This window comes from Pelodiscus sinensis, chromosome 27 (genome assembly GCF_052426305.1).
Source record: "Pelodiscus sinensis isolate ZL-2025 chromosome 27, ASM5242630v1, whole genome shotgun sequence".
Taxonomy (NCBI): domain Eukaryota; kingdom Metazoa; phylum Chordata; order Testudines; family Trionychidae; genus Pelodiscus; species Pelodiscus sinensis.
This window is the reverse complement of record NC_143078.1, coordinates 11,436,024-11,448,573: the sequence shown is the minus strand read 5'-3', so window position 1 is coordinate 11,448,573 and position 12,550 is coordinate 11,436,024. Positions and strand designations below refer to the sequence as shown.

The window sequence follows — 12,550 nt, the reverse complement described above, 5'->3', positions numbered from 1 at the left end:
GTGTTCTCCTACTGGTTTTTGTATCCACGGGAAGGAGACCCTTGAAGAATTCCACAGGGGATTTCAACAGTTTCCACCCCACCATCAGCCTCAGCCTGGACCAGTCCACACAAGAGATCCACTTCCTTTTGGGAGGTAGTGGGAGTGCTGTCTGCTTTGTAACCCAGTGTTCCCACCTGGCTGTGTTGCTATGTGTGATTCCCAGTGGCTCACTCCACATGTGTATTGGCCCAGACACCAAAGTACCAGACTGAGCAGGTAACAGACCTGTTCCTGGAGCTTCAGGGGGTAGCAGAGCTAGTCTGTTACAGAAAAACCAACAAATGGTCTGGTAGCAGTTTATAGACTAACGAAACTTGTAGATGGTTGTGACGGCGAGTTGGGGTTTCCCCGATCCGGCTGCTACGGGGGTGCAGGAACAGTCTCCACCAGCCAGTAGCATAGAGAGGGGTTTATTGATTTTCCAGAGTACAGCACACCACAGACGTGATGTGGCTACCAGGGACAGGGCCAGGATGGCTCAGGCCAGTGGGGTTAGGGTCCATCACCCCTAGCCCCCAGCTTAGCCTTTTCTCCCCATCCTTCCCAGACAGCAAATGCCTCCCCCCAAGGCCCTGCCCCCCAGCCAGGTGTTGGTCTCCGCCTTCCTCCCTTTGTCTCTCTCCCTGGGAGGCTGAGCTAGGTGTCTGTGTTAATACACATGTAGGTGAGTCAGTGAGAATCTCCCATCCCAGCGCAGGGGGACACTGGGTTACAGAGCAGACAGCCCCCCACTACGCCACAATGGGATCATGAGTTTTCGTGGCACAGCCCACTTCTTCAGATGACCAGAGTTATGAGTTGGGGATATGAAAACTCAAAATAAATAGGAGAGGGGAAGGGGAGGGGGGAGAGAAAGAAAAAGGGAGGGGGAGACGGAGCATCATGAAGTATCTGGAGAATGGGTACTTCCTGGAGAGAGAGAGAAAAGAAAAGAGGCGGGGACTGTCCCCAGGCTGGGGGGTAGGGTTGGGAAGTTGAGTTAGTCTTGGCTGGGGTGGGATGAGGTTTTAGACCAAGGAAAGGGGGGTTCAGGGCCCCTTCCCCCCAAGAGGACACTACAGTGTCAATATATGATAGTCACATAATTCCACTCTATACCGGAAACCTACTGACCGCTATTCTTACCTGCAGGCCCACTTAATTAGCTTCATTACCATGGGTCCTATAAGTGACAGGTACTTCTTTTGCTGTTACAGAGATCTTGGGTTTTGTTATTTCCACTCCAACTCCTCTAATGAAAGCGCATGATACGATACATTTTGGTTAGTCTCGAAGGTGCCACAGGGCGACTTGTGGTTTGTGTACGTTGCCGGTCTTGATGTCTGGTTTCTGTCCATGTATCCAGTGGGGCAGAGACAGTCCGGCTTGGCCAATGTACGTGGCAGAGCGGTGTGGCTGGCACCTGAAGACACATATCCCGTGAGCAGATGTGCAGGTGAATGAGCCCCAAGGGAGGAGCTAGTTCTAGGTTTGCAGTAGTTCGGGAATACCAGGGCTGGAAGGGCTAAACAGATTTCTGCTTTAAGCTACAGCAGGGATTGCTGGCTTTAAAATGGATTTTCCCCCTGCCAGGTACTTAGATGGCAGCTCAGTCAAAATTGCATCACTGCTTCTTTTGACATCCATTCGTAGCTTTGATGCAGCGGCTGTGGGAGCCTAATCCACCGCTCACTGCAGTCAGTGGAGGAACTCTCAGTGATGAGGCCCTGAGCATTCTGGCTCTGGTCTGCGGACCAGGCAGGCCGCTGTGGGGAGAGAAACAAGGCCAGACAAACTGCCCAGTGAGCTATGGCATCACTGCTGCTAGAAGCAGGGATGTGAAGTGAGGTCTGGAATCAGCAGGAGTTCAATCCCGCTATTGATTCTCTCTCCCAACTCTGCTACGCACCAGTGAATTAACATGAATTACATCGCCCGAGCCGTCGAGAGAAATTTAACCAGTGTGTTTGGAGGGGATGGGGACATGAGTTTGTCTGTGCTTTTAAAATATTTATGCCACAAATTAGCATGTGTTCTAAGACCATGAATTTCAAATATTTATATAGCTCTAATATTAAGGAAAATGTATTAACATTTTCCCATAGGGGTTTTATTCGTTAGTAAGGCTCAGCACTTGTAGACAACACTGCCTGCTTGGTATTGCATGCATGTAACAGTCAGAGAGCAGGACAAACCAGAAGCACGATTTGCCTAATGCTATCAGACCAAGACTTTCACTAGGTGCCTCAAATTAAACCTTCTACATCCCAGTTTAGCTGCCCAAATAAGGGGGCTTGATTTCTAAAAGTGCTGAGCTATCTGATGCTAATGGGAGTTGCCGTATGTGCGGCTTTTTGAAAACCACACTGCTTCTTCAGGTATCCAAAGACAGACTTAACAGACTCACTTTAGGGTGCTTACATCTTGGTCCACATCCTCCACCTGTCTGGGATCTTCCAATAAAACCTGTACTGGCATCACAGGCAGATAGAGGATGTCCAGTCAAGGTGCATTCACATACCACTGCCGTCTGCGTGGTTCACTGCTTCGCCCTAAGGCTGTGTCTAGACTACACCTCTCTGTCGACAGAGAGATGTAGATTAGGCATGTCGAAATTGCTAATGAAGCAAGGATTTAAATATCCCACGCTTCATTAGCATAAACATGGCCGCCGCTTTTTTCTGAAATGGAGCTTTTTCGGAAAAAAACGGCAGTCTAGACGTGGATCTGTCGAAAATAAACCCTTTTTTGACAGATCCTGTAAATCTCATTTTTTGAGGAATACAGGATCTGTTGAAAAAGGGTTTATTTTCGACAGATCTGCATCTAGACTGCCATTTATTTTCAAAAAAACTCCGTTTAAAAATAAGCGGTGACCATGTTTATGCTAATGAAGCACTGGATATTTAAATCCCTGCTTCATTAGCAATTTTGAAGTGCTTGATTTGCATCCCTCTGTCGACAGAGGGATGCACTCTAGGGGTACGTCTAAACTACATGGCTCCGTCAACGGAGCCATGTAGATTTGTTTGTTTGGCAAAGGGAAATGAAGCCGCGATTTAAATAATCGCGGCTTCATTTAAATTTAAATGGCTGCCCCGCTCTGCCAATCAGCTGTTTGTCGGCTCAACACACTAGTCTGGACGCTCCCCTGCCGACATGAAAGCCCTTTATCGACCTCCCTGGTAAACCTCATCCTACGAGGCATAACGGGGAGGTCGATAAAGGGCTTTCAGGTCGGCGCAGGAGCATCCAGACTAGCACGCTGAGCCGACAAACAGCTGATCAGCTGTTTGTCGGCTCAGTGTGGCAGCCATTTAAATTTAAATGAAGCCGCGATTATTTAAATCACGGCTTCATTTCCCTTTGCCGATCAGCCTAATCTACATGGCTCCATCGATGGAGCCACGTAGTTTAGACACACCCTAGATGTAGCCTCAATGAGCAATAACACTCCAGGAATTTAACTACTGAAACACATATCAACAGAAGACCATTATATTGACCACTTTTTTGTTTTGGCTCCCACCTGCGGGGTGCGTGTTAAGTAGCCTTGAGTTAATGCAAATCTGATTCATTTGATGGTCTTTCCTTGTATTTTAAAGGTTTTTCCTTTAGAGTAGGAAATCTCCTTGCCAACAGACTGGAGATCTGACAAGGGGCCACATTGCGCTGGTAAAAGGGGCCGAGGTGTATGAAAGTTTGGTGCTTGGAAAGAAGGACTTTTCTTGGAATTTAGTTTTCCACTCCCTAGCACCTTCTGCCATCTCATCAGCCGCATCCGTCATCGCCATGAAAAAAATATTGACAATTAGATGAAAATGAAATGGGTTTTCACCAGTTCTTTAGGGAAGTAAAGCTAATGAGCAATCGCTCGCCCCTGCCCACAACATGCACACATGGTTCCTGGGAGAAAAGCTATTTGACCTCTCTTGAAGTTTTACAGCTGCGCCCGCATTGGTGGGCCCGTGATAAGCTGTAATAAATACAGAGGGATCTTGGAAGCATCTTAACTACTGGTACATTTTTTAAGGTGTGTTTTGGACCAAATGGAGAGTTATTGACTGAGCTGACAGCGGGGGGCCTATTATAAAACCCAGATGAGGTTCCAAAGTCTACATACAGAAAAGCAAAAACACTTTAATTGACTTGTTTCGCGTTCCCCTCCCCGTTCTGTGTCACACACGCGGAGCTTCTACTGGGAAATACTGCAGATGCTCAGTGCTCAGTCAGAGAGGCAGGAACGCTGCTTCAAACAACAGATGTAGTGCCCTAGAAAGCCATTCAGCAGAGTGGGATTTAATACGTTTGCTAACTTGTTTATCCTTTTGTTACTGACTCTTTTATTTTCGGGCTTCCTTGTCAGCCGCCAGCAGCCAAATGAGATGTGGCAGTGACTTCCTGCCCGCTTGCCATTACTGAAGACACAGTGGAAGCGTCAGGGGAGCTGAAGGGTTCCCTTGTTGGGCCAGTTGCATGGTCAGGGGCCTTCTGAAATAGTCCCCTGCCATTTTGCAGGACAAAATAGTCTTCAGGTCCTGTCCTAAGCTGTGTAGCTTTGCAATGCGCCACTACAGGCTGTGCCGGTGTCCTTGGAAATCTGGTTATTGAGCTGAGTGGGTTTGGGATCAGGTCCCCCCTTTTTTTTAACCTGGACGCAGCCTCATGTCAGTGGGGGGTGAAACAACCCTAAGCTGGGTTAGTCAACACTGGTCAGGCAATTGACTGGCCTGCTTCTCTGTTGCGCTGCATCCTGTCATCGTTTACGCCACTGCATGGTGGGTATAAAATACTACCATTCTGGCCTGATAGCATTTTAATCTCCCTTTGCATCCCCTTTGAGCAGGTGTAAATGACACTATGTACACTTGTGACAGAATCTGAGCATGTCTAATGGAATCCAGGGAAGAAGGAGGACCCAGTGGTAAGGGCACTAGCCTAGGCTTGGGAGAGCTATGTTCCTGTTCCTGCCCTGCCCTGCCACAGACTTCACATGGGACCTTGGGCAAGTCACTTCGTCTCCCTGCCTCAGTTTCCCCAACTATAAAATGGAGATAACAGCACTGCCCTACCATCCAAGAGGGTTGAGGGGTTAAATATATTACAGAATGGGAGGTGCTCAGCTACTGTGATAGTAGGAACCATACAAATACATAGATAAACCTTCTACACTACTTTAAAAGTCTCGGGTTGTCTGTACAGTGCTTTGGGATGAATGGTGAGCATAGATTAAATATGTAAAACATTATTTATTATTGTAATATCTGGCTCTACTTTTTTCTGTCATTCATTACTTTAAATCCAAGTATTTGTAATAGCATACGTTACACTTCATCCTGAGTTACGTTTATTTCAGTGGCATCATTATTTGTTTGTATTTTGGTTGCATTTACAGCCCTTAGGCAAGATCCAGACTTTGTTGTGCTAAGTTCTGGGCAGATACCTTGTCAGAAACACCCCTTGTCCCAAAGAGATCACATTCTAAACAGACCAGGCAAGCAAAAGGTGGTAGAAAGGAAGGTTCATTACCACTGTTTTACAGATGGGGAAATCGAGGCACACAGATTAAGTGAGTTGACCATGGTCACACATGGAGTCTGTGGCAGAGCCTGGTGTATGACATCACACAAGCATTGTGTTCCTAGATGATGAGTGGATGGGAGCCAAGCTCAGAGTACCTCTGCCCAAGTAGTGTGAAACAGAGTGCAGTGGGGCGCGAGGCCCTGCAGCTAGTTGGGATGGTTTGCTTACCACGATCTTAGTTAAGATACTGCCCTGGTGAAAGCAGCACTCAGAACAGCTGAGTCATTCTGATGACAGCAACTGGTAGAGGTGGGGAGTGACCTTCCTTGGAAACTGGCAACTCACAAAAATTTGCCTGTGCAACAAACCCGTTTCTATGCATCCCAAGTATCCAGGGACTGCCTCTCCGGGAGCCATGGGGCACCATCGATTGCTGTTGACGTAACTGGGTGCTTGTGGTGGAGCTATAAAAGTCTAAGAGGTCAAGCAGGAGCACACAAGAGAGACCAGAAGGCCTTGAGTGCCAAGGGAAGATTGTCGCACTCTCTAGGTAAGCGATAATTATCTTCATTTCTGCTTGTGATTACGCTGCAATGCATAGTCAGGGCTCAGCGGTCTGAGACAGGGGTGGGATTGCTGTTTGGAGGGCCGAAGTTCCATTTCACGAAGGATTTTGAGATTTCAAAGCCTTAGTTCAGTTCCTTCCAAATGGGAGTGGAAGACAAAACGTCTCAGAATTATCTGCAAAGGCAGATTCGGGAGCCATGGGGGGGAGAGAGGGGAGGATAGTTAGATGAAATCAAATACAAGGTTGTTGGGGTTTTTTAACTGAACCAAAAAGTCATTTCAAAATGAAAAATCAAAATATTTCATGACGGCAACACCAAAACAGGATGTTTTGGTGTTGCCAGAACTATTTTCCCCCACCCCAACCCCCAGTTTTCTTCCAAAATAATATTCTGACCAAACCAAGCTTTTTAATTTCAGTAGCGCTGCATATGCCAGTGGAATGTGGTTCCATTTACATTTCTCTCAGGCTATGTCTACACTGCAGACTTTTTGCACAAGAACAGCTGTTCTTGCGCAAAAACTTGCGGAGCGTCTACACTGCACGCGTGTTCTTGCGCAAGAAAATTGACAGTGAAGAGTCGGAAAAGAGGGCTTCTTGCACAAGAGTTATTCCTCTCCCCACGAGGAATAAGCCCTCTTGCGCAAGAGGTAGTGTGGACAGGCAACAGTGGTTTCTTGCGCAAGAAACCCCTATGGCTAAAATGGCCATCAGAGCTTTCTTGCTCGAGAGAGAGCATCCATACTGCCATGGACGCTCTTGTGCAAAAGCACATGGCACGTGGACGTGCTCTTGCACAAGACCTTTTGCGCAAGAACTCTTGCGCGAAACTGTTCTGGTGCAAAAAGCCTGCGGTGTAGACGTAGCCTCACTGGTTCTAATCAGCATTCCTTGTTCCCTTATATGTGCTTTGAATTGTGTTGTGTTAATAGAAACAACCTCTTCCCATCTGAGGGGCGTCTGCAGGGGAGAGCTGAGGACTGGGTCTCCATGCCTCCCAATCCTATCTGGAGAGCGTCCACACTGCAAAAGCGCATTGAAAAAGTAATGCGCTTTTGCACAAGAGAGTGTCCACACTGCGTGGGCACTCTCTCGAAAGGAAGCGCTGATAGCTACCCACAGGGTGGCCACCAGGGCACCTGTGGTTTTTCCTCTTTTCTGTTTTTGCACAAAAAAACCCTGTTGCCCATCCACACACACCTTTTTGCTCAAGAACTCTTGTGCAAAAAGGAGTTATTCCTCGTAGAAAGAGGAATAACTATTGTGCAAAAACCCCTCTGTTCTTCCGTTTTTTTGCACAAAAATGCACTCATTAGCCTAGGTCGCCCCTCGCTGCTATAGATAAAACCCTATTACAAGCAGGACTTCAGTGGCACATAGATCTCTTATGGTGAAATTCACCCTGGCGATTTTAAAGCAGGTTGAGCTTCTCAGCTGGAAGAGACTTTCCATTTTGGGGCTATCATTATTATTCTGCCTTGTCCCCTTGCCTCTTTCCTCTCTTCCTTTCTTCAACATCATTTGCCGTCCACTGATTCCTCTCTCTTAGTGCTCACCCTTGTCTCCCCTGGAAATGCCCAAATGCCCAGGTAAGCTGCTCTTCTTGGATTTTGCTCCTGTTCTATGTTCTCTTCTCCATTTTCCTACTGAGTTTAATTTCTTGTTTCTAATGAGGCGGCTGCTGCTGCTCTCAGTCTCCAGCCAGATACATCCTGCCAAGCTCCCAGAGATAGAAAGGGCCAGTTTAGCCTAACATGCCCCCCGTGGAGTTGTCATTTCAAGAATTAGTTGATTCCAGCTCCACAGAAACTTTTAAACACGAGAGATGCCTTGAGTCTAATGAGGAGGATCAACACCACTGTTTAAACCAGGAGGAAGGTGCTTTCTGCACTGTCTCTCTGTATGAGCATTGATTACACTGACTCCATTCTCATTACCTGCCAGTTAGACTTAGCAGACAATGGAATATGCCGCAGAGACTCCGGGAGCTGTATGGTGATGCTCTGAACACAAGATGCACCATTTGTCTACATTTTAACTCTTTGCTGTCCCTCACTGGTCCTGAGCCAGTGCTCAGGAGATAAAGGGCCCAATGACCCAATGCACTGCGAGTTGTGTTGTCATTTAGGGTACATCTAGACTACCGCGTTTTGTCGACGGAAGTTTTGTTGACAGATACTGTCGACCAAACTTCCGTCGACAAAGAGCATCCAGACACATTGAGTTCTGTCGACAAAGCAAGCTGCTTTGTCGACAGAACTCCGTAGTCTGGACGCAACGTTACAGGCAATAACACCTTCTGTCGACAGAGTTCTGTCGACAGAAGGTGTTATGCCTTGTAAAATGAGGTTTACCAGCATCGACAAAACTGCTGAGTTCTGTCGACGTTATATCGACAGAACTCAGCGGTAGTGTAGATGCTGGTATAGTTTTGTCGACAAAAGTCCACTTTTGTCGACAAAACTAGGTAGTCTAGACACACCCTTAGACCCAGGACCAATGGAGGGAAAAGATCCCAGATGAAAATAGTGACATTATCAGAAATGCCAACACAAGGTGCCGGGAATGTGGAATCAGGCTCAAAGTGCCCAGAATTCCAAGCTGTACTGATGTCCTTGGCACATTCTCTTTCACACACTACCTGTGAAAGTTACACACCAACAGCAAGCGAGAGAGAGGCGCCGAGCCGGAGTCTTAAAATACAGAAGACATGTCCTGTTTACAAAGTAAGGAAGGGGTATGCAGTGGGCTGGCTGGATAAAGTGAAAAAGCAAGAGCTTTTTCTGCAGGAGCAGAGAGAAAACAGATTCACAAAGAGCTAGTGAGTAGTCGGTGGAGGTGACTGGAGTGTTTGTGGGAGGGAAGGCAGTAGTTTATTGATGTTACGGAATAATGAGAGTGACATGAGAATGATCTGATTGAGAGTTAAGGTGCAGCGGGGCATATGCATGATAGAAGCCTGTTCTAAGAAAAGACATCGGCAGTCCCTTTTTGATTGTTACAGCCAAGCGATCACTACACGTCACAGGGCCATATGGTGCAACCGATTTTACCGCAGAATCCCCCAATGCAATCAGTAGGTCTGATACGCCTGCCGGTAACTGCCTAGGGTCAGGAAGAAACATCGCCATATGGGCAGGATAGTATAGAATTGTCTGTAGTGGGAGTTTTTAGCAGCTGGGATTGGTTCCTGTTGCAAGGGGGGGCAGAACTGCCGCTACCCAAAACCTCATAAAGTCATGTGCACCGTGACTGCAATACGGGCTAATCCACTGCAGAGCCAGATCCTTCACTGGTGTAAATGGAATGATGCCAGTTTATATCACTGGTCTTGCCATTCCGTTTTGATAGCATTTTGCACAGGTGTAAATGACAGTGGAGATGCAGACCCAAGACCAGCACAGACTGTGATCTGATACATAAGTTCTAGTGATTTTAATTCAGCGGTATCTGAGATGGCTCCTTCCCTTGGCTTTCCTGGGTAGCACAATGCCAAAATGATCAGGTGGAAAGAATGCTTGTTAGTTTCTATTGGTTCATACAAGCTTATATTTACATGAAATCTAGTTCTGGAGCCAAATTTGACCTGATAGTGTCCCTTTAGTAATGTCTCCAACAGACACTTTTTAAAAATAATTAAGGATCAGGATAAAATCTGGTAAAGCATTTACATACTTGGACCAAATTTCATTAAGTGTGTTCAAGGCAGAATGTTTTAATATTTAAAGAAGGGATTTACTATGTACATAAATCCTCCCTCTGATGTGAAATTGCTGTTAAATCAGGTTGGAAACTGGTTTTTAAAGCCTTTTAAACTGGATTCCTGTAGAGCTGGGATGGCAAATGATGTTTGCAGCTCTGTAGGACCTAGCAAGATTTATTATAGGGCTCAACCCAGCTGTGGGAGTTGCCCTTGCTGTCTTATAGGTCCCTTATAGGATTAGAGACACTAGCATGTTGGTTTGAGCTCCCTCTTCTCCTGAAGTCTATTGAGGGAAAATAAAAATAATTGTAATAAAAGAGTTATACTAAAGTTATTGCTTTCTGCCAAATCATGACACTTCCCTCACTATGGAAACTCAGTGCGGGTAGCTTGAAGCATTGTCCCTTGGGCAAGTCTTGATTTTCATACGCACTGTAACGGAGGCATAACACTGGCAGAACTGAATAGGCATTCAGCGCTCTGTAAGACTGCGGTTTTAAGCATAGAAAGTCACTGCCTAGGAACAGATCCATTCATAAGAGATGCCATTGTCTAGTGCGTAAAGAGGGGGCCTGTTAATTAGGACCCGTTGGTTATATATTCTCAGCTCAGGGAGAGAGCTAGCACATGGGATCTTGGACCACCGAGCCCCACTCCTTAAAGTATAACCCCTGAGTTCTGTTCCCAGTCCTGACATTGACACAGTAACCGGGAGCAAGTCACTTTGCCGCTCCGTGACTCAGTTTCCCCATTTGTAAGATGGGGATAATGCAGTAAAGCATGAGGAAATCTTTGGAGGCGACATGCTAGGTCAGTAATACATAATGTTCTCAAAGAGGAGTCCAGAGTAAAAGCCGGCTTTGTTCAGCAACATGGGGTTCAGGAACTCTGAGGGAAAGGGTCCTTCCCTATTCCCTTGGTGCAGCACGGCAGTTGCCAGGAGAGTGCTCCCAAATGCAACATCAAATCGAAAATGTTCAATCTCCAAAGCAGTTTTCATTTTTGTATGAACTGAGAAATGCTTCCCAGCCGATAATGTTTCCCAGCTCTGTGCTGTGCAAAGAAATGTGAGCCAGCCCATGTATCTTTACCCAAGCGCTTGCTGAGAGCACATTGCCTTTTGCCCCAGGTAGGCATCTTGGTTGCCTGAGGGTAGATCAGGGATGTGATAGTGTACATGTGTACACGGTTAAACCCATGAACCTGAGCTCCTCAGTTAAATTTCACAGTTACATGCAGCCCCTCCCCCTGCACTGCTGCCTCTGATACAGAGGCAGCAGCACGGAGGGAAGGGAGGGCCAGGCAGGAGCCAGTACACACGGGGAGCCAGTTTTTAAACCGGCTTCTCGCATGTACCAGCTCCCGTGGAGCCGTCTGTCCCTCCTCCGCGCTGCTCCTGGGGGGAGGGGCGGGGACAGGCGGCTCCATGGGAGCCGGTGCTCACAGAGAGCCAGCTTAAAAGCCTGCTCCCTGCACACCAATTCCTGGGGAGCTGTTCCCCCTCCCCTCATGTGTAAAGGTGTAACTGCTGAAAACTCCAGCGGTTACACATTTACATAAATACACATATTTTAACATCCCTAGTGTAGCCCACATGAATCCTGTCAGAAAGCGGGAGTTGTGCTTGTGGGCTGTGGAGCCTTCTTAGCCCTGGGCCACTGCCTGGAGGTCAGGCCCTCGAGGGATTTGGGACTCACACAACACCTAATGTCAGTGATAAGAGCTGCTGGGAGAAGAAGTAGGAAGTCTGTACTGATCAGAAATGAAAGGCAAAGAAAATTGTTTATAAAACCCAAGTTCTGTCCCAGGAAGGGTAAACTACCTGAACTATAACTCATGGGTACTCAAGTTGCAGTGGGGGAGGTCCAGGTTGGATATGAGGAAAAGCTATTTCCCTGGAGGGTGGGGAAGCACTGGGATGGGTTCCCTAGGGAAGTGGTGGAATCTTCCATCCCTGGAGGTTTTTAAGTCCCAGTTTGACAAAGCCCTGGCTGGGTTGATTTAGTTGGGATTGGTCCTGCTTTGGGCAGGGGGCTGGACTCGATGACTCTTGAGGTCTCTTCCAGCCCTAGGATACTTTCTGAGCATAGTTCATTGGTCCTGACATTGCTTGAACTGCCAGGCACTCCAGAAAGCAGCCATCCTGCTAGTCTGTTCTTACCTCCGCTCTCCTCTATTGCTCAGGCTTTCTCAAGCTCCGTGATGGTTTCCAGGAAGGTGGTGGCTTCTCTGCTGGTGGTGTACGTGGCAGCCATGCTGGCTGGGCAGACTGAAGGCTACCTAGCCTTCTTCACGCGCAGCGACATCGAGAGGATGCAGGTAACCCCTGAGAACCACACTGTGTGGCCAGCCCCTCCGCATGGTGCAGAAAGGTGCATGCTTCCCACACACAGGGCCATGCTGATGCCTTGCCGGGTGTTCACCCCCTCTGAGCAGTGACAGTGTCGGTCTGACTGATGGTTTCATGATGTTGACAGTCTTAGGGTTTAAGGCCAGAAGGGACCACCTGTCATTCAGAGGCCGTTACACACAACCTAGTGACTTCCACACCAGCCCCCGCCACCAGAACTAGGCCAACGTATCACAGCCTTCTTGAGACAAAACTATTTGGTGCCACTGGCGGGGAACCGGAGGCATTGGGAGGTGCACTAATGCCCAAAGCCCCTGCAATGGCAGTAAACTGATTGAATGAGAATATATCCAGATGGTCCTCATCCGCGAGGGCTCTGCTGAGA

General features: G+C 47.5%; 1 protein-coding gene across 5 annotated transcripts in view; it reads left to right on the top strand.

The window, feature by feature from the left end:
• MLN (motilin) overlaps positions 1–12,550 on the top strand; it is a 69,013-nt gene that overhangs the window by 47,399 nt on the left and 9,064 nt on the right. For 4 of the 5 annotated variants that reach the window (XM_089773573.1, XM_075909999.2, XM_089773574.1 and 1 more), the window contains one exon: positions 12,000–12,134. In XM_089773573.1, the coding sequence (XP_089629699.1) occupies positions 12,018–12,134 (117 nt within the window). In that variant the 5' untranslated portion in view covers positions 12,000–12,017. Of the gene's footprint in view, positions 1–4,458; positions 6,095–11,999; positions 12,135–12,550 lie in introns of those variants that run through there. The other variant, XM_014571642.4, reaches the window with a different exon arrangement.